The sequence below is a fragment of the Bombina bombina genome, chromosome 3, assembly GCF_027579735.1.
Source record: "Bombina bombina isolate aBomBom1 chromosome 3, aBomBom1.pri, whole genome shotgun sequence".
Taxonomy (NCBI): Eukaryota; Metazoa; Chordata; class Amphibia; order Anura; family Bombinatoridae; genus Bombina; species Bombina bombina.
The window spans coordinates 1,177,266,352-1,177,291,732 of NC_069501.1; the positions used below are offsets into that span (position 1 = coordinate 1,177,266,352).

At 38.9% G+C, this 25,381-nt stretch overlaps 1 protein-coding gene across 1 annotated transcript in view; it reads left to right on the top strand.

Annotated features, from left to right (window-relative positions):
* The window catches only part of MAML2 (mastermind like transcriptional coactivator 2), a 152,548-nt gene that overhangs the window by 96,731 nt on the left and 30,436 nt on the right, over positions 1–25,381 (top strand). The window contains 1 exon segment of the mRNA XM_053705590.1: positions 12,757–12,957. Within this exon segment, the coding sequence (XP_053561565.1) occupies positions 12,757–12,957 (201 nt within the window).

Consider the following 25,381-nt stretch of genomic DNA (forward strand, 5'->3'; position numbering starts at 1 on the left):
AATATCCTCTGCTTTGAATTTAATATTCATTCTGAACATTACATTTGAGTTGAATACTGAATATCATGTCATTTCATTTTTTTTTTTGGAATATCACATTTGAACTAATAGAATTAACAATTGAACTCACAATTTTGAAATTCAGAATTAAAGGGACAGTCTAGTCCAAAACAAACTTTTATTATTCAGATAGGGCATGTAATTTTAAACAATTTTCCAATTTACTTCTATCACCAATTTTGCTTTGTTCTCTTGGTATTCTTAGTTGAAAGCTACATCTAGGAGTTCATATGTTAATTTCTAAGCCCTTGAAGGCCGCCTTTTAGCTCAGGACATTTTGACAGTTTTTCACCACTAGAGGGGGTTAGTTCATGTGTTTCATATAGATAACACTGTGCTCACGCACGTGGAGTTCCTAGGAGCCAGCACTGATTGGCTAAAATGCAAGTCTGTCAAAAGAACTGAAATAAGGGGGCAGTTTGCAGAGGCTTAGATACAAGATAATCACAGAGGTAAAAAGTGTATTTATATAACTGTGTTGGTTATGCAAAACTAGGCAATGGCTAATAAAGGGATTATCTATCTTTTAAAACAATAAATATTCTGGTGTAGACTGTCCCTTTAACATCAGAATGTTGCATTACGTTCATTTGAATGACTTGACTATGAATTTGATTGGCTCAAGCAATGAAATTTACATTCTTTTTGCCCAAATTCATACATTCAAATAACTGAAAGGGAAATTCAATACCTCCTGCTTTTGTGTAAAATTGTTCTTTGCCCCTCGCTCCCTAGAAAAAAGAAGCAGAATCTGTAACTTGGGTTCTCAAAATGCTGCCAACCCACATTTTTTTCTTTCATGATTCAGATAGAGCATGCAAAGTTCTTATTTACTCCTATTACCAATTTTCTTTGTACTCTTGGTATCTTTATTTGAAACATAGGAATGTAAGCTTAGGGGCCGGCCCATTTTTGGTTCAGCACCCTGGGTAGTGCTTGCTGATTGGTGGCTACATTAAAAAAGCTTAAAAAGCTGATGAACAAAAAAGTTTGAAAAATAATAATAAATTAAGTTTTACACAGACAATGCAATTTTGGAAAGAAACTCATGCAGTGTATGCACAGTATCTAAAAAAATAACCTAAGGCTTTTTTTCAGCTGTCATATTAATTACCAAAGTTAAAAATAAGGAAGCAAATCTAACACTCAAAGTGCTGAATGAGAAGTACACTCAAAAATACTATTCTCTATCATCAATCAAAACCAGTGACCAATGACACTGATAGCTGGAAATAATGTGAGTATTTGTTTTGTCACCTATTAGATAATTCAGTAAGCGTCACACAATTATGCTGAGTGATCACTTCTGAGGTAATTACTTGATAAATTCTAGCCCAGTAACTTGTAAATCTTATTCATTTGCCATTTTACCCACAAATAAAGTGAATAATTTATTATGCAAAACTTTATAACAACATACACTTAAATGCTAGTTAAAGGGGCAGTAAAGTCATTATTGAACTTTCATAATTCAGCTAGAGCAGCAATTTTAAACATTTCAATTTACTTCAGTTATCTGATTTGCTTTGTTCTCTTGGTAAAATGTAAACTTAGATAGACTCAACAAATGTGCCTCTTGTCATTTGCTCACCACATGTGTTCTGCTAGCTCCCAGCAGTGCATCTCTGCTCCTTCAACAAAGGATACCAAGAAAATGAAACAAATGTTATCATTGAAGTAAATTGCAAAGTTTTTAAATTGTATGTTCTGTCTAAATCATGAAAGAAAAAGTCTGGGTTTTATTTCCCTTTAATGTCATTATGACTATAATAACAAATGTTAGTATACACCACCTTGCTAAAGGCTAGATTACAAGTGGAGCACTAATTTATCGCATGCCCGTAAACAGGCAAATTAGCCAATTTATGGGCGCGGGATAAATAACCAGCCATTACAAGTTGTTGGTATTGCTACCGCAAGCTCGCCCCAATTGGCCCCCAAATGTAAGAGTCTTATAAAAAAAATGTTGCTTTTTATTTTTAAAACTAAATTTAAAACAACTGCACAAAGCAGTTTTTAGGGGTTAAAAGTGGTGGGTGTGGGGTGTTACAAAAAACCAGCACTGAAAAGTCTATGGGGAACTGTGTGTTTCCTGTAAATATATAAGCTTATATACCTATATATTTATGTGTTAATATGTGTATATACAGATATTAACACAAATATATATGTATATAAGCAAATATATATTTAACATTTGCTGCCAAGTCCCAACTTACCCCCTTCAACTGATATTCAAAGTTTTTGAGGCATTCGTATGTTATTTGGTCATCTATTTTACTAAATTCAGCTAACATGTAGAATTGTTTTGACTTTGATAATTGCTTAAGCAGATAGCTAAAGTCATTAGGATCTAAATGTTATAGAAAGTGATGCAGCACACCTATAAAAATAAGGGAGAGGATTCAATAAGCAAGTAAATTGTTAAAGCTTATTGTGCTTTTTATATACATTTTATTCACCATTAATAAGTAAATAGTTGCTAATGGTTTATTACAAAGATTAAAGGGCCATAATACCCAAATGTTTAAACACTTTAAAGTGATGCAGCATAGCTGTAAAAACCTGACTAGAAAATATTACCTGAACATCTCTATGTAAAAAAGAAAGATATTTTACCTCAAAAGTTTCTCAGTAGCCACATCCCATTGTAAAGGACTTCTAAGCAACAAATCAGTATGTCTGTCCCAGGACAGCGGAAGGAGCGAGCTTTCTTGCACACTTATCTTATTTCCCTATTCAGTGTAAGGAAGTTTACAATGAAATCTCATGAGATCTCAGTAAAAGAGTTCAATCAGCCAATCAGCCAATCAGATTGAGCTCGCATTCTATTGGCTGTTCCGATCAGCCAATAGAATGCAAGCTCAAACTGATTGGCTGATCCAATCAGCCAATCGGATTGCACTTGAATCTAATTGGCTGATTCAATCAGCCAATCAGATTTTTCCTACCTTAATTCAGATTGGCTGATAGAATCCTATCAGCCAATCGGAATTTGAGGGACGCCATCTTGGATGACGTCACTTAAAGGAACCTTCATTCATCGGGAGTCGCCGGAAGAAGAGAATGGATCCGCGTCGGCTGCTTCAAGATGGTCCCGCTCCCTGCCGGATGGATGAAGATAGAAGATGCCGCCTGGATGAACATGTCTACCGGTCCGGATGTCCTCTTCTTGCCGGATAGGATGAAGACTTCAGACCCTCTTCTGGACCTCTTCTTGCCGGATAGGATGAAGACTTCGGACCCTCTTCTGGACGGATCGGTGATACCCGGCGTGGTGAAGATAAGGTAGGGAGATCTTCAGGGGCTTAGTGTTAGGTTTTTTAAGGGGTGTTTGGGTTAGATTAGGGGTATGTGGGTGGTGGGTTGTAATGTTGGGGGGGGTATTGTATGTTTATTTAAATGCAAAAGAGCTGTTTTCTTTGGGGCATGCCCCGCAAAAGGCTCTTTTAAGGGCTGGTAAGGTAAAAGAACTGTTAACTTTTTATTTTAGAATAGGGTAGGGCATTTTTTTATTTTGGGGGGGGCTTTGTTATTTTTTTAGAGGGCTTAGAGTAGGTGTAATTAGTTTAACATTCTTGTAATCTTTTTTTATTTTTTGTAATTTAGTGTTTGTTTGTTTTTGTTATTTAGTTTAGTTTATTTAATTGTAGATAATTGTAGATAGTTTAGTTAATTAATTTATTGATAGTGTAGTGTTTGGTTTAATTGTAACTTAGGTTAGGGTTTATTTTACAGGTAATTTTGTAATTATTTTAACTAGGTAGCTATTAAATAGTTATTAACTATTTAATAGCTATTGTACCTAGTTAAAATAAATACAAAGTTGCCTGTAAAATAAATATAAATCCTAAAATAGCTACAATATAATTATTCGTTAAATTGTAGCTATATTAGGGTTTATTTTACAGGTAAGTATTTAGCTTTAAATTGGATTAATTTATTTAATAAGAGTTAATTTATTTTGTTAGATAAAAAATATATTTAACTTAGGAGGGTGTTAGGGTTAGGGTTAGACTTAGCTTTAGGGGTTAATACATTTATTAGAGTAGCGGCAAGGTCCGGTCGGCAGATTAGGGGTTAATACTTGAAGTTAGGTGTCACAGATGTTAGGGAGGGCAGATTAGGGGTTAATACTATTTATTATAGGGTTTTTGAGGCGGGAGTGAGGTGGTTTAGGGGTTAATACATTTATTATAGTGGCGGCGAGGTCCGGTCGGCAGATTAGGGGTTAAGAAGTTTAGGTAAGGTAGCGGCGACGTTGGGGGGGGGCAGATTAGGGGGTAATAAATATAATGTAGGGGTCAGCGATGTTAGGGGCAGCAGATTAGGGGTACATAGGGATAATGTAGGTTGCGGCGGTGTGCGTTCAGCAGATTAGGAGTTAAAAATGTTATTATAGTGGCGCCGATGTGGGGGGACCTCGGTTTAGGGGTACATAGGTAGTTTATGGGTGTTAGTGTACTTTAGAGCACAGTAGTTAGGAGCTTTATGAACCGGCGTTAGCCCATAAAGCTCTTAACTCCTGACTTTTTGCTGCGGCTGGAGTTTTGTCGTTAGAGTTCTAACGCTCACTTCAGCCAAGACTCTAAATACCAGCGTTAGAAAGATCCCATTGAAAAGATAGGATACGCAATTGACGTAAGGGGATCTGTGGTATGGAAAAGTCGCGGCTAGAAAGTGAGCGTCAGACCCTTTCCTGACTCTAAATACCAGCGGGCGGCCAAAACCAGCGTTAGGAGCCCCTAACGCTGGTTTGGACGGCTAACGCAGAACTCTTAATCTAGGCGTAAGTAAGTAGCAGCCTGTAAAGAAAAATTACTCCCCAAATTTCAGTATATTTAATATACTGGAGTATTAAAAGGAAAAGACAAGCTGGCTGTGGAATCTGGTAACATGTACTCTGGTTTCACTCTGTAATAACTTAAAAGCCCATGTATTGAAGAGACTGCAGAGATCATGAATCCGTCAGCACTCCCACAGAACTCAGCGTTCCTGTAAGGTCAGCATTCACTTTAGATGTTTGCTCTGAGTCAGTCCCCTTGTAACCACATGTGAAGCATTAAAGTAAGTTTTACAGTGATTTAGAGAAGTGGCATTCCTACTGGAAAATGTAAAAGACAATATAATGATACAGATATATAGTGCCATAACTTCATCTACATTCTTTGATAAAACATTATTATGTTTCTTTTTATTTATTTTTCTTCATTTGTCAAGCACAAAGTTATAGCGTTGCTGTTCAGATGTGTGCAGAGCCTTAGAAATCATAGAACACAGTCAATTTCACATTGATATGTTAATTCTGTGCTTAGCTAACCATTGAAACAAGTTGTAGCAGAAAATTACTTTTTTTGCTTTGACAGAACTTTAAAAGTGAAGTAATCCATTTTATTCACATATTGATCTAGTGTTAACAGTTCCATAAAGTTAATGAATGCCACTTAGATAATGCAGATATGCAGGTCCATTACTTAGAGACATAATTAAAAATGATCTAAAAAGATAAAAGAGAATGTTTTAAAATGTTACAAACCTGTTCCTGTTCTGAACGGGGACAAATAATAAAAACTCCCTTAGGAAGTAGATAACCACTAATACAGGGGTAAGGGTCAGAAGGTAGAGATAAGTGATGAGGGGCAATTTTAATTGGTGAGCCGGCTTATTTACAGAGGTTTCCAAATAACACTATCAACGCTAACACCAGTCTCCTAGGCTTTTGCACAGACTGCGGGATGTGGTACAACTCCAAAACAAATGGGGGACTTAACTAAGCGACCCGGTCACATCCTTTAGCACTCCAATCCCTCCGCCATGAAACACTGTGCTCCCAGTCTTCAGCACCCGTCTATGACGTCAGCATGATGCGCCTGGCATCTCCTCTGTATCGTCCGGTCCTGAGGTCTATGAATACGGCTCAAATGGAGCTGAAACGCGTTAGACTGCACATTACTATCCTATTTTACCATAACTTTTGATGATGCTTTAAATGTGATGATTTTTTGAATAAAGGAATATTTTTTAACACTGTTACGTTGGGACAGTACCTCTTTTTTTCTGGATCCTGTTCTAAATAAGCCAACTTTTTTTTCTGGGGAAGTTGTACGTGTCAGCCAATGAGCAGTAGGGTCCCAGGACTCAGTTGTACATAATTGCACGCTTCCTGTTAATTTACCCTTAAATCTAAATAGCTTTCACAAAGCCCTTTTTGCAGAAAAATATTTTGTAGTTTATTTGCAGCTCTTTTACCTACATGGTAGAACAATAAAGTAATATTTATATTTAAAACTAAACTCAGTGAGCCAAAATCAGTCAACATAGCATTTATTAAAAGGGACATTACGTATGTGATTAAGACAGAGCATACAGTTTTAAAAAGGTTTCCAATTTACTTCTATTATCAAATTTGCTTTGTCTCCATAGTATTCTCTGTTGAAGAGATACCTAGATAGGTTTCTGCAGCCGTTTATGGTTCGGAAATAGTGCTGCCATGTAGTGTTCTTGCAAATGGATAACATTCTTGCAAAACTGTTGTCATATATTAGACAGTTGATTAAAATTGCATGCTCTATCTGAATCATGAACGAAAAAGTTTGGGTTCCATGTTCTTTTAAAATGTATTATCATCTATTAGTAAAGTGCAGCCAAATTCTGTAACTCTATGTATACGAGTAGGGGTGCACAATGACTCTGGTTCATGGTGAAATAAAAATACTAATGCATAAAGCAGACAATACACAATAATACAGAAAGGGGGGCTGATCTGGAGAGCTTACAAACTACAGGAATCGTAACACAGTGTACATAGTAGGGTGCCATTATATAAGTTGATAATATATATATATATATATATATATATATATATATATATATATATATATATATATATACAGGGAGTGCGGAATTATTAGGCAAATTAGTATTTTGACCACATCATCCTCTTTATGCATGTTGTCTTACTCCAAGCTGTATAGGCTCGAAAGCCTACTACCAATTAAGCATATTAGGTGATGTGCATCTCTGTAATGAGAAGGGGTGTGGTCTAATGACATCAACACCCTATATCAGGTGTGCATAATTATTAGGCAACTTCCTTTCCTTTGGCAAAATGGGTCAAAAGAAGGACTTGACAGGCTCAGAAAAGTCAAAAATAGTGAGATATCTTGCAGAGGGATGCAGCACTCTTAAAACTGCAAAGCTTCTGAAGCGTGATCATCGAACAATCAAGCGTTTCATTCAAAATAGTCAACAGGGTCGCAAGAAGGGTGTGGAAAAACCAAGGCGCAAAATAACTGCCCATGAACTGAGAAAAGTCAAGCGTGCAGCTGCCAAGATGCCACTTGCCACCAGTTTGGCCATATTTCAGAGCTGCAACATCACTGGAGTGCCCAAAAGCACAAGGTGTGCAATACTCAGAGACATGGCCAAGGTAAGAAAGGCTGAAAGACGACCACCACTGAACAAGACACACAAGCTGAAACGTCAAGACTGGGCCAAGAAATATCTCAAGACTGATTTTTCTAAGGTTTTATGGACTGATGAAATGAGAGTGAGTCTTGATGGGCCAGATGGATGGGCCCGTGGCTGGATTGGTAAAGGGCAGAGAGCTCCAGTCCGACTCAGACGCCAGCAAGGTGGAGGTGGAGTACTGGTTTGGGCTGGTATCATCAAAGATGAGCTTGTGGGGCCTTTTCGGGTTGAGGATGGAGTAAAGCTCAACTCCCAGTCCTACTGCCAGTTTCTGGAAGACACCTTCTTCAAGCAGTGGTACAGGAAGAAGTCTGCATCCTTCAAGAAAAACATGATTTTCATGCAGGACAATGCTCCATCACACGCGTCCAAGTACTCCACAGCGTGGCTGGCAAGAAAGGGTATAAAAGAAGAAAATCTAATGACATGGCCTCCTTGTTCACCTGATCTGAACCCCATTGAGAACCTGTGGTCCATCATCAAATGTGAGATTTACAAGGAGGGAAAACAGTACACCTCTCTGAACAGTGTCTGGGAGGCTGTGGTTGCTGCTGCACGCAATGTTGATGGTGAACAGATCAAAACACTGACAGAATCCATGGATGGCAGGCTTTTGAGTGTCCTTGCAAAGAAAGGTGGCTATATTGGTCTCTGATTTGTTTTTCTTTTGTTTTTGAATGTCAGAAATGTATATTTGTGAATGTTGAGATGTTATATTGGTTTCACTGGTAAAAATAAATAATTGAAATGGGTATATATTTGTTTTTTGTTAAGTTGCCTAATAATTATGCACAGTAATAGTCACCTGCACACACAGATATCCCCCTAAAATAGCTAAAACTAAAAACAAACTAAAAACTACTTCCAAGCATATTCAGCTTTGATATTAATGAGTTTTTTGGGTTCATTGAGAACATGGTTGTTGTTCAATAATAAAATTAATCCTCAAAAATACAACTTGCCTAATAATTCTGCACTCCCTGTATATATATATATACATACATTAATAATCATAGATGATGCTTCTTTAAAGGGACACTGAACCCAATTTTTTTATTTTGTGATTCAGATAGAGCATGCAATTTTAAGCAACTTTATAATTGACTCCTATTATCGAATTGTCTTCATTCTCTTGGTATCTTTATTTGAAATGCAAGAATGTAAGTTTAGATGCTGGCCCATTTTTGGTGAACAAACTGGGTTGTTCTTGCCGATTGGTGGATAAATTCACCCACCAATAAACAATTGCTTTCCATGGGTCTGAACCAAAAAAATGATTAGATGCTATCTTTTTCAAATAAAGAAAGCAAGAGAAAAAAAGCAAAATTGATAATAGGTGTAAATTAGAAAGTTGCTTAAAATTGCATGCTTTATCTGAATCACGAAAGAAAAATTTTGGTTTCAGTGTTCCTTTAAGGTAAATATAATGTTAGAGTTTTTTGCTTTTGATTTAACTGCATATATATATATATATTACTCCTTGGCATCCAAAGAGCATTGCAGCCATATCTCAAATAGTGGTTACAAATTAAAAAGGAGTTGTTGTTTTTTTTTTTATAATAAACTATTGAAGACACTAGAAAGTATTCTTTGTCTGTCTGATGGCTGTGAAGCATTCACGATCACACTGTTTCACAAAATGTTGAATCCATTGACAGGGTGATTAATCCTGTAAATAGTAAATAAACTCTGCATTAAAGTCAGCAATATCTATTGATAGTGCCCTTCGGCTAACAATATCATTTATTTTGTGCAACATTATGTAGTGTTTTTATCTAGATACTTATCCTCAATTAAAATAAGCATTATCTATTGACTCTTCATGTTGTCCGACAAACTCAAGTATTTTGAGCAACATTAAGGGCTAGATTACAGTTGGAGCGCAACGCTGCGTGCTCTTGCACTTGGCCAAAAAAAAACGCCTTTATGGGTGCACCGTAATTCTACTTATATTGCAAGTGGTAAGTGATTACAATTTGCGCTTTGGTTAACACTGCATCTGAAAACCAGGTGTTAACCATAGCACAAACCTAAAATGTGTCACAAGTTATAAAGTTATATAAGGGGTCAAAGTTAGGAGATGTCAGATGTTAGAAAAAACACTGGCTGAAAGTTCTTTTACATATGGATTAATTGGAACAACTTTATTAGCATATATATACAGTATATGAATGTATATATTTATGTATTTATTAGGGTTGCACTGCATTTTTTTAAGACCGAGGAAAAGTACGGATACTTTTTTCAAATACTCACTGATACCAATTACCGATACTTTTTTTTAATGTCATGACAGTTTACCAAGCACAATACAGACTAATGATTTAAGATTGCTTCTTTATAATTATGAACTGCATCTCAAAAGACATTTTGAAATAATATGACAGTTTTATGTGCTTGTTGTCACAAAGTTCAAAGAACATGTTTCTAAATAAAAAATATTCCGATAACATATATTAATAATAACAATAATAAATAACAGCTGCAGCAGCTGGGGCTGGAAAGCTACAATTTAAAGTGGTGATTACTGGATGCAATTGGGTTGTATGGTGCCTATATAACTCATCAATCTGACATTTGTACTTAATACTAAGATATATAATTTTAATTCTGAAAATAATATTGGGGGAGTATCCCAGTAATCCCCTTTGAGAAAAATGGGGCATTTGCATTCTACTGACAACAGAAAATAGGGCTGGTCTTCATATTTTTCCAGGGCTGCTTTTTATTCCCAGTCCAGCTCTGGCTAAGGATGTTCCTCAGAGTACAGTATGTTTTGAGCATAATTGTGCAAGATGAGAACTAGCAGTTTAACAGGCAATCTAGCAATTAGAATAATTTTTCAAAAGTTAGTGGCAAGTTCTTACTAAGGAACAGAAGCATTTCTGCATGTTCAGCTATAAGTCTGTTTCTGCTATCAGTAAGGACGTTTGACGATAAGCTGAACAGTCTTACTTTTCACAATACTGCATGGGTCAGAAAGATATGTTTGGGCCATTAAATCTCAGTTTATTAACTGCCCAGTATTTCAGGGTTTTGTCTGAATGAGGTACAGTGATCTCTCCCAGGAAGGCTTCCAGCTGTAAAGTAGCAGCTTTTGGAGCACTTCTCTGATGTACAATAATTAAAATAACAGCAATTTGTATTGGCAGAACAGAAGTGAACGACTTTTAGTTTAGTCTCCACTCCAGCTTAAAATGAAATGGGAACATGCAGTTTGAAAAACGCCGCAAGATGGCGTATGGGTAGGAATTGGAGGTATCGGTTTAAGTACTCATGCAAATACTTGGTATCGGCACGATACCTATACTAGTATCGGTATTGGTGCAACCCTAGTATTTATATATGCATATATGTATATTTATACACATATAAACACATACATATATATTGCTGTGTTGTTGCAATCAGGGTTACGTGAGCTGGCATGAAAACGAGACTATGGGGGGAAAAAATCATCCACAATTGTGTGTGCTGTTGAGAGCGAGGATGCGATCGCGAGGGAGCTGTATTTGTGCTCCCAACCCATAATCTCACGCTCAGTAATGCGCAGCAGAAATAACAAAATTGAGCAGAGGTTACAGGTTTGCGGAAGCACAAATATGCGCTAAACTTGTAATCCAGCCCTATGCACCTTTTTTTACCTGGTTATTTTCATAATATATTTTTGAAATTTCAATGTAATGTTACTAAGGTTTTTGCAGTGCCATTGTGTATGACAGCACATACTACTAAGGAATTAAAGCTACTCTGTATATTGTGCCGTGTGTGCCTATACTGAGCACTTTTTCTGGATACTTTTAACAATAAAGCCATATAATAAAAATAAAATACCCACTGGTGAGAAGATTCAGTGTCTAACCTACATCATATTCATAATGATTCTTATCCAAATACCCGTTCTTTTCTTTTTTTTGCGTGTTTACCTAATCTGAGCACAAGAAGATTTCTTTAAGAGATATACAAGTGATTATTGCACTATTGCTTGTATATAATTGTGTGTTTAACCCCTGCATTTGGATTAAACATATATTCAGCTCCAGAGCAGCAATGCATTACTGGGAGCTAGGTGAACACATCTGGTGAGCCAATGAGCCAAGAAACAAACATGTAACCAATCACCTGCTAGCTCCAAGTCGTGCATTGCTGCTGTTGAGGATATGTACATATTCTTTTCAAAAAAGGATACAAAGTGAACAAGGTACATTTTCTAATAGAAGTGAATTTAAATGAATCATGCAAGTTTAATTTTGACTTTCCTATACCTTTAACTATTTCACACATCAGGATATATTTTGAAATAGAATGCCATAGAAAAATAAAAGATGAAAACCATATACATTAAAGGGACATTAAACACTAAATACATGCTAGATAGAATGATACATTCAAAGAAAAGATTAGTCCATGACTAACATGTAGATGTATTTTTTAAAGTTTCATTAGTTGTTTAAAAAGTGACAAAATAAGTGTAAAGTTTTAGTGTCTATAAAACAATGGGAGCTGCCATGTTGTAACTTGTGTTACCTTCTCTGCTGTGGCCAATTAGAGACAGTTATAAATAGGTCACTAGAATGAGCAGCCAATGGTTGTGCTAGATTTAACAGTGTTCTGCACTTCCATTTCTAACAGTAACTGAAAAGCTCACAATTTCAGAATGGAATTACAGGCAAAGAGGACAAAATAAATAATGAAAGTATATTGCAGAGCTGTTTTATATATACAATTTATCATTTTATATTACCATCTCAAAGTGTTTAATGTCCCTTTAAATATAAGATTGAAAATTAGGCATTTTTTGTTTACATTTTTCAAGGTCAATTGAAGAAATACATATTTTGTCTACTCCTGTAAATATTTTTATTTTAGTAACACAATGAATGACTTGTATACTGAAGCATACTTCCTAAGATTTCACGCAGGCTATCAGGGATGGGGAGGTTAGTGGCTTAGTCATGTAGATCTGGAGGTGGAGCTGCAGCAAGATGGCAGCTGGGCATCAAGTTGGGGGATTGGTGACTTGTCTAAATGGTTCTCAGCTAACTTGAACTTTTATTAGATCCTCTGGAGCTGCAGGAGGGACAGAGGGTTGATCTCCTGCAAAATGCAGGGCGACTGGGAGCACTGTATTATAATTAATAATAATGAGTAATTTGCTTGTGTATGATACAGGTAGCTATGTTTTTGTTCATCGTTTTTATACAAGTGCTTCTTTCCCTATTCCAGGAGCAGCACTCTACTGCAAATCAAGTAACTTCCAACAACACAAATCGCAGCTCTTGCACAAGTCCGAGCACTGGAAGCAGTTATGGCTCTCAACAGTCCTTGTTAAATCAGCAACTGATGGAGAAAACAAATATAATGCAGAGGCAGATGATAGAACACAAGCAGCAGCTAGCTTTACAGCAGCAGATGTTGGCAGCAACGGTAATGTCCTCATCTGATTTTCATTTTAGACACTAAATTATCCAGATTATGAGGGTTTCATTGGAGCATTAACATATTAGCTGATATATGACCATTGAGTACTGTGTTATTCAAAGTTCTAAATCAAATTTTAGATCAATAATAAATGTAATCCACATAATGACAGTGGAGATCTTGAAATGTTTCATTGTACTTTATTAGAACATAAAATGATGTGTTTAGTGTATACAGCAAACAGGTAAATTACCCATCTCGTCATTCTTTTAAAGTATTCTGAACATAATAACACACAATCTTACTAGATCACTGTGCAATCTGAAGGCTGCAAATAATACTTGGTACAATGCACCATAAGCAACACTTATTGTCAGCCGTATTTAGTCAGTTCAGGATTTAACCCAACTGTTAGCGTGGATATTAAAACACACGCTAGCACACTGAGAAATATCCAGGACGTGACCCACTCAGGAAACAAAATAAGCAGGGTATCAGAACTTCCCAAAAGAATAGTAATTCAAAATATCTTCTTGAGGATAGAATTGATTTACAGGAGATAGTGTTCCTTTCTCAGGAAAATAGAAACAAACAAAGCTTATGTCCCTTTAAGCAGGTTGATAGTGGATAAATGAATATGCTTCTTTCTTGCAGGTTTGCAACAAACTAAGAATGTCCCTTTAAGCAGGTTGTTAGCAAACAAAATAATAATGTCCTTTTAGCAGAAATAAAGCAAACAAAAATAAAGTCCCTTTAAGCAGGTGTCCGCAAACAAATGTAAATGTCCTTTTAAGCAGGATTGTCAGCAAAGAAATGATAATGTCCTTATTAGCAGGATTAAAGCAAACAAAGATAAAGTCCCTTTAAGCAAGTGTCCGCAAACAAATGATAATGTCCTTTTAAGCAAGATTGTAAGCAAACAAATGATAATGTCCTTTCAAGCAAGATTGTAAGCAAGCAAATGATAATGTCCTTATTAGCAGGATTAAAGCAAACAAAGATAATGTCCCTTTAAGCAGGTGTCAGCAAACAAATGATAATGTCCTTTTAAGCAAGATTGTAAGCAAACAAATGATAATGTCCTTTTAAGCAAGATTGTAAGCAAACAAATGATAATGTCCTTATTAGCAGGATTAAAGCAAACAAAGATAATGTCCCTTTAAGCAGGTGTCCGCAAACAAATGATAATGTCCTTTAGGCAGGTTAGCAGGCAAACAAGATTTGGAAGCAAGAGGCATTGGCAAAACAATGTCAAGGAGGATAGGGTCAGATTTCATAAGATTGTACTCACTCAGACAGGGACCGGCAGAAGAGAGAACAAACGGGCACCGAGTAAATCTCCCGCCGAGATTTAAAGGCAGAGAGAGGCCGCCACGTCATAGGGGTTGTCAGAGAATGCGTCACGTTGCCTAGCAACGTGACGTAGGAACCCAGAAGAGATCCGGGAGCCGCGGCGACACGGCGATGAACGGTGAATTCATGACATCACCCCCCCTCAAGGACCCCTCCGGGGGACAGGACCAGGCCTAGTAGGGTGGAACTGGTGAAAGGCCTTAATTAAGGCAGGGGCACGCACCTGCCGGGCAGGTTCCCAGGATCGTTCTGTAACAGGATAACCTTTCCAATGAATGAGATAATACAGTTTCTTACCACGAAGTTTGGAATCCAGGATGTGACTGACCTCAAATTCGGGTTGGCCATGAATCAAAAGAGGTGGAGGTTTGAGCAGAGGTTTAGAATACCTATTAGATAATACAGGTTTCAAAAGAGATACGTGAAATACCGGATGGGCTTTGAGGGTCTTGGGCAGAGCAATTCGGTAAGCAGTAGGACATACTTGACCCAGTATTCGGAAAGGACCCACATATCGTGGTCCCAATTTGGTGGAAGGCTGTTTGAGGCGAAGATGACGTGAAGAAACCCAAACCTTATCGCCAGGCCGATATTTGGGAGCCCTCCGTCGCCGAAGATCAGAATAGAACTTATAACGTTCAGAAGCCTTGGAAAGAAGAAGGCGTATCTTCTTCCAATGACGAGTTAACCTCCTGGCGGATAGATCAGAAGCAGGATTTTCAGTGGAAGAGGTGTGTAGAGGAAACGTTCTGGGTTGAAATCCATAGGCTGCATGAAAAGGAGAGGTCCGAAGAGAGGAGTTGTAACGTGTGTTATGAGCCAATTCTGCTAGTGGAAGGTAACCAGTCCAATTAGAATGATGATGATCCACATAATGCCTCAAATAAGTTTCAAGGCACTGGTTAACCCTTTCGGTTTGGCCATTAGACTCCGGATGATGTGAAGTAGATAAAGAGATAGTTGTTCCAAAGTGTTTGCAGAGTGATCTCCAAAACCGAGAAACAAATTGTACTCCTCTATCCGAAACAATGTTCAGAGGGAAGCCATGTAATCTCACAATGTGTAAGAGAAAAAGTTCGGAAAGTCTTTTGGCAGATGGTAAACCAGGTAAAGGAATGAAGTGAGCTGTCTTAGTGAACCTGTCAACAACCACCCAGATAGTGTTGTTTCCAGCTGAAAGAGGAAGATCGGTAATAAAATCCATGGATAAATGGGTCCAAGGCTGATGAGGAATGGATAGCGGTTGAAGCAAACCGGAGGGAAGTTGACGAGGAGTCTTATTGCTGGCACACTGTGTACATACTGAGACATAATCTGTAACATCTTGAGACAGAGTAGGCCACCAGACATGTTGCTTGAGCCTTCGAGCGGTGTTACTGATGCCAGGATGTCCAGAGAGAGGACTGTCGTGAGCCCAATATAGAATCTTGGAACGAAGACGTTTAGGAACAAAGAGTAGGCCATCAGGAGGTTTGCAAGACAAAGGAAGATCCTTTTGAGCAGATTGTAAGTCATGTAACCACGAGGTTGATAACTGGGCTAAGACTTTATGAGGTTGAAGTATGGTACCAGATTCAGGAGTTGAAGTATCTTGAAATTGTCTGGAAAGGGCGTCAGCCTTGATGTTCTTAGAACCGGGAATATAAGACAGATTGTAATGAAAACGTGAGAAGAACAAAGACCAACGTGCTTGTCTGGAGTTCAGTCGTTTGGCCGTTTGAAGATAGAGAAGGTTTTTATGATCTGTGAGTATAGTAAACGGCAAAGAAGTGCCTTCCAACCAATGCCTCCATTCATCCAGTGCCATTTTAATAGCAAGTAACTCCTTATTACCTACATCATAATTTAATTCAGAAGGAGAAAATTTCTTGGAGAAGAATCCCACAGGGTGGATCTTTCCTGTGTCAGGTATACGTTGGGAAAGAACAGCCCCAGCAGCAACTGAAGAAGCATCCACTTCAAGAATAAATTGAAAATCCGGATTTGGGTGACGCAGGATAGGTGCAGAAGAGAAAGCTTTTTTGAGAGAATCAAAAGCTTCAACAGCTTCAGGAGGCCAATCTTTACAGTTTTGTCCTTTCCTGGTAAGAGACGAAAGAGGTGACGTTATAGTAGCAAAACCTTTGATGAATTTCCTGTAATAACTGGCAAATCCCAGGAAACGTTGCAGAGCTTTAAGAGAATCAGGTTTAGGCCACTCCAAAATGGCAGAGAGTTTAGTTGGATCCATTTCAAATCCTGATTCAGAGATTACATATCCCAAAAAGGGAATGGACCTTTGATGAAAAGAACATTTCTCCAGTTTGGCAAATAGATGGTTATCTCTTAAACGTTGAAGTACTTTCCTGACGTGATGTATATGATCTTGGTAGTTTTGAGAAAAAATTAATATATCGTCAAGGTAAATGATAACAAAAATATTCAAGAAATCCCGAAAAATCTCATTCACGAAGTGTTGAAAAACAGCAGGGGCATTACACAGCCCAAACGGCATGACAAGATACTCATAATGCCCAAATCGAGTGTTAAAGGCTGTCTTCCACTCATCACCCTTGCGCATACGGATAAGATTGTATGCTCCACGGAGATCGAGCTTGGTAAAAATGGTGGAACCTTGAAGATATGTGAATAATTCAGGTATTAGGGGTAAAGGATAACTGTTCTTGATGGTAATTTGATTTAACCCTCTGTAATCGATACAAGGTCGCAGTCCGCCATCCTTCTTTCCCACAAAGAAGAACCCAGCCCCTACAGGAGAAGAGGAGGGTCGAATGAATCCTCTGGCCAAATTATCTTTGATATATTCTTCCAAGGCTACATTTTCAGGCCTAGAAAGTGGGTAAGTTTTGCCTCGAGGATAAGGAGCTCCAGGGAGAAGATCAATAGGGCAATCAAATGAACGATGAGGAGGAAGACGTTCTGCTTCTTTTTTAGAAAAGACATCGACAAAATCTTGATACTGCGTAGGTAGAGGACCAGAAGTGTCGGTAGTAAGAGCAATAGTGAGTGGTATTTTAGTAAGTGGTTGAAGACAGTTAGTATGGCAAGATAATCCCCAGGAGGTGAGTTCACCATGGGTCCAAGAAAAGGTAGGATTATGTAACTGAAGCCAAGGAAGACCCAGGATTATGGGAAATTGAGGAGTAGTAATCACATCAAAACATATCCTCTCACAATGAAGTACTCCGACAGAAAAAAGTATGGGTATAGTAGTAAACTGGATGAGTCCGGAACCCAAAGGATCTCCACTAACAGTAGAGACGGAAACTGAAAACTTCTTTCTTAGTAAGGGAATAGTGTGAGTAGACACAAAAGTGGAGTCAATGAACACTCCTCCAGCACCAGAATCAATAAGAGCTTGGGTATGAATCTTGTTATCACCCAATTGAAGGGTTACAGGAACAAAGAGTTTATTATAGAGGGAATGAACTTGTTTTTGGCTTAACTTAGTTCCCTGGACAGAAGTTAAGCCCTGGCTTTTACTGGCCTGGTAGGACAATCCCTTAATAAATGCCCTTTAAGGCCACAGTATAGACACAGGCCAAGAGAACGTCTTCTCAAACGCTCAGTTTCGGTTAATTTTATGGTTCCTACTTCCATAGGTTCAGCTTGATCAGGAGAAGGAGAGGCAGTTGTTACCGGGTTAGAAAAACGAGGAGCCAGACGAAAAGGAGTTCGAGTTGAGGACCTCTGATTTCTTTCTCTTTCTTGTTGGCGTTCACGATATCTAGAATCAAGACTGATGCAAAGATTTATTAAGGCTTCTAGGGAGTCTGGAAGTTCCCGATACACCAATTCATCTTTGAGACGTTCTGAAAGTCCTTTGCGAAAAGCTGCTCTAAGAGCTCCCTGATTCCAATTAGTTTCAGATGCAAGAGTGCGGAACTCAATGGCATATTGAGACACTGATTGACCACCCTGACGTAGGTCTAATAGAGAAGCTTCAGCAGCGGAAGTCCTTCCAGGTTTGTCAAACACGTTAGAAAAAACAGAAAGAAAAGCATCCACATCCTGAAGTATAAGATCATCTTTTTCTAACAGAGGTGATACCCAGGCCAAAGCTCTTCCTTTCATTAAGGAAATAAGGAATGTAATCCGAGATGAGGGAGTAGCAAAAAGGGTAGGACTGTTACGAAAGTGAAGTCGACATTGATTCAAAAAACCCCTACAATCTTCAGGATTCCCATCATATTTATCTGGAAGAGGAATCCTAGGACTCAAATGTCCTTGTGATTGGTTGTTGGGAATAGGAGGAGGAGATGCCTCAATGTTAGGATTGGGAGGGATAGGAGCAACCAAGCTCTGTAATAATGTAGTGATTTGATCCAGCTTGGTATCCAAGGATTGCAAGTGGGTAGCATGAGATCCCAGTAACTGTCCCTGGTGAGTCACGGCCATGGATAATTCAGTGGGGTCCATTTATGGCCCGTTTGTAATGTCAGCCGTATTTAGTCAGTTCAGGATTTAACCCAACTGTTAGCGTGGATATTAAAACACACGCTAGCACACTGAGAAATATCCAGGACGTGACCCACTCAGGAAACAAAATAAGCAGGGTATCAGAACTTCCCAAAAGAATAGTAATTCAAAATATCTTCTTGAGGATAGAATTGATTTACAGGAGATAGTGTTCCTTTCTCAGGAAAATAGAAACAAACAAAGCTTATGTCCCTTTAAGCAGGTTGATAGTGGATAAATGAATATGCTTCTTTCTTGCAGGTTTGCAACAAACTAAGAATGTCCCTTTAAGCAGGTTGTTAGCAAACAAAATAATAATGTCCTTTTAGCAGAAATAAAGCAAACAAAAATAAAGTCCCTTTAAGCAGGTGTCCGCAAACAAATGTAAATGTCCTTTTAAGCAGGATTGTCAGCAAAGAAATGATAATGTCCTTATTAGCAGGATTAAAGCAAACAAAGATAAAGTCCCTTTAAGCAAGTGTCCGCAAACAAATGATAATGTCCTTTTAAGCAAGATTGTAAGCAAACAAATGATAATGTCCTTTCAAGCAAGATTGTAAGCAAGCAAATGATAATGTCCTTATTAGCAGGATTAAAGCAAACAAAGATAATGTCCCTTTAAGCAGGTGTCAGCAAACAAATGATAATGTCCTTTTAAGCAAGATTGTAAGCAAACAAATGATAATGTCCTTTTAAGCAAGATTGTAAGCAAACAAATGATAATGTCCTTATTAGCAGGATTAAAGCAAACAAAGATAATGTCCCTTTAAGCAGGTGTCCGCAAACAAATGATAATGTCCTTTAGGCAGGTTAGCAGGCAAACAAGATTTGGAAGCAAGAGGCATTGGCAAAACAATGTCAAGGAGGATAGGGTCAGATTTCATAAGATTGTACTCACTCAGACAGGGACCGGCAGAAGAGAGAACAAACGGGCACCGAGTAAATCTCCCGCCGAGATTTAAAGGCAGAGAGAGGCCGCCACGTCATAGGGGTTGTCAGAGAATGCGTCACGTTGCCTAGCAACGTGACGTAGGAACCCAGAAGAGATCCGGGAGCCGCGGCGACACGGCGATGAACGGTGAATTCATGACACTTATTGCCTTTGACAATCTTGCAATTGGGACTTGCATTTTATTGACAGGCAGGTTATAATTTACTTGATATTATATGAAAATATGCTCCGAATGTAATATTATTTATTTATAAAACATCAGCATATTCTGTTGTAATGAAGAGGGAGCTTCAGTTTGAAGGAAAAATACATAATGATAAAAGATTAAACTAAAGTTCTGCTGTGCTGGGTCTAGCACTCACTTCCTAGACTTGTAGTGCATAAAAGATGCAAAAATGAACCTACTGAGAGCTATATTATGAGTGGAGCGGTAGTTTGCGCTCCCGCTCGCGCGTTAACTGTGCTAGAACTACGCTTTTTGCACAAGAGTTGGGTAGTGCGCGTATTACAAGTTAAAAGTAAAAAGGTTTTGTCTGATCGCTAACCCAATGCGTGCAAAAAGCTGAAGTTAGAATAGCTCGACCTTGTCAGTGGAGCAAGAAAAGTGTATGTGGGGGAAACAAATACCCTACTCGGGCGCAAACCGATCGCATTTTCTTAAGTGTGCCAACCCGACATGAAAATATTAATTTCTTTCTAATGGTAGTGAGAGTTCATAAGACCTTACACTTGGGAATTACATCACCTGGTCACCAGAAGGATGCAAAGACACCCTATACCAGAGCTTTAAGTATCCCTCATACTTCTCCTTTCCTCCCAGTATTTATTTGCCTCGTCAAGAAGAAGGCATTGATAGAGGCAGAAAAACTACTTTGCAGTCATGATGAAAGAAAAAAGTGAAACCCTATAACTAGGTACAGTGTAGCTACTATTTACAATAGAGTGATATCCAAAACCTCTAGAAAATGTCAAAATAATAATAAAAGTAAAGGAGCCCAGTTACATATATAATATATATTTTCAGTTTTAATGTGCATATTAAAGATTGTGTGTTGAATTTTAACTCTGCATATGTAGCAGCTGACTGTTGTAACTGGTGCTCCTTTACTTTTATTATTATTTCTTTGCAGTCATGACTGGAAGGTAAACGTTGCAAAGAGTTTTCTTACTCCCAGTACAAGAGTGGTCTTTCTTGAGTGATCATAGACTCGATGGCAATAACGCAGATCTACGCAGATTCAAGCTTCAGTCGACCTTTGGACAGCTTCAGTCCCTCCTTTCTCCCTCATTAGCTCAGTATATGGATATTGGGGGGCTAATGGTCACGGCTTCAGGAGCCATGCAGTTTGCAAGGTTTCATTTGGGACCTCTACAGCTTTGCATGTTAGGCTAATGGAATGAGGACCACTCAGACCTGTCTCAAGGGACTCACTTGGATCAACATTCCAGACAATCTCTGTCTTGGTGGGCATCCCTAGAACAGTGTCTAGAGGTATGGGATATTATCACTACGGATGCCAGTCTGTCTGGTTGGTGAGCAGTTTGGGGTCCTATGAGGGCACAGGGTGAATGGTCTCCATAGGAAGTGGTTCTACCTAGCAATGTCCTAGAACTGGGTGGAGGTGAATCTCTTTACAATTTTAGCTGTTCACATTTAAGGGGTGGACAACTGGGAAGCGGACTATTTGAGCTGCCCAGGGGAATGGTCTCTCAACCAAGAGATCTTCAATCAATTGATAGTTTGATAGGGTGTCCGGCGATAGATCTAATAGTGTCCTGTCTCAATCACAAGCTCCCACAGTACGGTTCTAGATAGAGGCATCCTCAGGTGGAGCTAACAGACGCATTGATAGCACTAAATAAAAAGAGAGAAGCACTCAACCTGGGAACGAACAATAGCATAATAGCTTGTTCTATGGCTAGTTACCACCCAAGAAGCAGTCTATTTTTGCTCAACATGTGCCTTTCACAGAGAAGAACTTTCCTGAAGCATATTAGTCTGATCCTGACTTCACAGTACAGGCAATCCCTCTCTGAATGAGAGATACAGCAAAACCCCAGACGTACGTTTCGGCCTATTGTTGGCCTCATCAGTGAGGTGCAGCCATATCCCTCTAGGCACACTGAGCAACGGGTCCACGTCTCGATTCCTGCATCACACTTAGGGAGACTTCCCTAAGTGTCATAATTTGCATAAATAAAAAGAGAGAAGCGCTCAACCTGGGAACAAACAATAGCATAATAGCTTCTTCTATGGCTAGTTACCACCCAAGAAGCAACCTCTTTTTGCTCAACATGTGCCTTTCACAGAGAAGAACTTTCCTGAAGCATATCAGTCTGATCCTGACTTCACAGTACAGTCCAGCCCCGAAATACCAGGCAATCCCTCTCTGAACGAGAGATACAGCAAAACCCCAGATGTACGTTTCGGCCTATTGTGGGCCTCGTCAGTGAGGTGCAGCCATATCCCTCTAGGCACACTGAGCAACAGGTCCACGTCTGGATTCCCTGCATCACACTTAGGGAGACTTCCCTAAGTGTCATAATTTGCATAAATAAAAAGAGAGAAGCACTCAAACTGGGAATGAACAATAGCATAATAGCTTGTTCTATGGCTAGTTACCATCCAAGAAGCAGCCTCTTTTTGCTCAACATGTGCCTTTCACAGAGAAGAACTTTCCTGAAGCATATCAGTCTGATCCTGACTTCACAGTACAGTCCAGCCCCGAAATACCAGGCAATCCCTCTCTGAACGAGAGATACAGCAAAACCCCAGACGTACGTTTCGGCCTATTGTGGGCCTCATCAGTGAGGGGCAGCCATATCCCTATAGGCACACTGAGCAATGGGTCCACGTCTGGATTCCCGCATCACATTTATGGAGACATCCCTAAGTGTCATAATTTGCATAAATAAAAAGAGAGAAGCGCTCAATCTGGGAACGAACAATAGTATAATAGCTTGTTCTATGGCTAGTTACCACCCAAGAAGCAGACTCTTTTTGCTCAACATGTGCCTTTCACAGAGAAGAACTTTCCTGAAGCATATCAGTCTAATCCTGACTTCACAGTACAGTCCAGCCCCGAAATACCAGGAAATCCCTCTCTGAACGAGAGATACAGCAAAACCCCAGATATACGTTTCAGCCTATTGTGGGCCTCGTCAGTGAGGTGCAGCCATATCCCTCTAGGCACACTGAGCAACGGGTCCACATCTGGATTCCAACATCACACTTAGGGAGACTTCCCTAAGTGTCATAATTTGCATGAATAAAAATAGAGAAGCGCTCAACCTGGGAACAAACAATAGCATAATAGCTTGTTCTATGGCTAGTTACCACCCAAGAAGCAGCCTCTTTTTGCTCAACATGTGCCTTTCACAGAGAAGAACTTTCCTGAAGCATATCAGTCTGATCCTGACTTCACAGTACAGTCCAGCCCCGAAATACCAGGCAATCCCTCTCTGAACGAGAGATACAGCAAAACCCCAAACGTACGTTTCGGCCTATTGTGGGCCTCGTCAGTGAGGTGCAGCCATATCCCTCTAGGCACACTGAGAAACGGGTCCACGTCTGGATTCTCACATCACACTTAGGGAGACTTCCCTAAGTGTCATAATTTGCATAAATAAAAAGAGAGAAGCGCTCAACCTGGGAACGAACAATAGCATAATAGCTTGTTGCATTGATAGCACTGTGGAGTATCATGTAGTTTACCCGTTTCCTCCGAATGTGCTCCTGCCCAGAGTGGTAGCTTGTCTCAAGCAGGAGGGCGTTCAGCAGTACTAGTGGTCTTGCAGGACTTGGTATCCTGACTTAGTCAGGATGTCCAGTGCTCCTCCGTGGCGCCTGCCGCTGCATCCAGGTCTGCTTGTTCTAGGGCCATTTTTCTCTCTAAATTTCCAGTCTCTCAGCTTAACTGCATGAAGATTGAACGGTTGATCTTATCTCAGAAGGGTTTCTCTGAGTCTATCATTGATACCTTAATTCAAACTCATAAGCCTGTTCCTGGTGTTCTGGTCACGGATATTCCTGGCATTCGGTGAGAATTCCACAGATTTTACAGTTCCTTCAAGAGGGTTTAGAAGTTCTCTTAAGGGTCATATTTCTGCCCTTTCGGTTTTGTTGCATAGGAAGTTGGCTCACCGGGCTGATATTTAATTCTTTGGTCACGCACTAGTTAGAATCAAACCGATTGTTAAACCCATTTCTCCTCCATGCAATCTCAACTTGGTTCTCAGAATTGTACAACATGCTCCTTTTGAGCCAATGCATTCATTGGACGTAAAGATATTATCCTGGAAAGTTCTGTTTTTATTGGCCATCTCTTCAGCCAGCAGTTTCCGAATTGTCTTCTCTTTCTTGTGAACCTGCTTATTTAATTTTTCACCAAGATAAGGCGATTTTGCGTACTGTGTCTGGGTTTTTACCGGAAGTTGTATTGGCTAAGAACATTAATCATGAGATCATTGTTCCTTCTTTGTTTCCTAACCCAAGGTCCTCAAAAGAGAGACTTCTACATAATAAATGTGGTCAGGGCTTTGAAATTCTATTTGCAGGCTACTAAGCATATCTGTGAATTCTCTAGTCTATTTGTTCTGTTTTCTGGAAAGCATAAAGAACAGAAAGCTACTGCAGTGTCCTTGGCATTTTGGTTGAGGAGTTTATAAGGCTTGCTTGGAGGCGGGTCAGCAACTGCCTACCCAAATTACTGATCACTCTGCCCGCTCAGTTTTTACTTCTAGGGCCTTCAATAATGAGGCTTCTGTGGAACAGATATATATGCATGGCTGCTACTTGGTCATCCCTGCACACGTTCACCAAATGTTATCATTTTGACATTTTTGCGTCTGCAGAGACAGTATTTGATAGGAAGGTCCTTCAGGTGGTGATACCTGATAAATGAGGGCCTTCCTTTTTCTTTTTATCCCACTTAAAATGTTCGTTGACTGCATGGCTTAGGCATTCGCTCTCAAGAGTAAGGTCTTGTGGACTCTCACTACCATTAGAAAGAAAACTAAATTTATTCTTACCTGATAAATGTATATATGTCTTTGTAGTGAGAGTCCACCAACCCACCCATTTTTTTTCTGGTGACGGCAGTCCTAGTTTACACCTCTTTGCCCTACTATCTTTTCTTACTTCTTTCATATCCTCGACTATACACAATACTGGGAGGGAAGGCAAAGTAGGAGGGATACTTAAAGCTCTGGTATCCCTCCACTACTTTAATAATAAAAAAAAATATTTCACTAAGTTAGTGTATTATAAATATTACAGGATCAGTGGGTAAATTACTGTAAATCTACCTCTAATATACCTAATTTAATATTTATATATATATATATATATATATATATATATATATATATATATATATATATATATGATGTTTTTTTTTGTAAAATATATATCTACCTATATATACAGTCATGGCCAAAAATATTGGCACCCCTGCATTTCTGTCAGATAATGCACCACTTGGCCCAGAAAATTGTTGCAATTACAAATGTTTAGGCATTCTAATGTTTATTAATTTTGTTTGTATTGGTATGACACAAAAAAGTGGAGAAAAAAAAGCCAAATCTGACACATTCCAAGCAAAACTCCAAAAATGGACTGGACAAAATTATTGGCACCCTCTATTTAATATTTAATAGCACACCCTT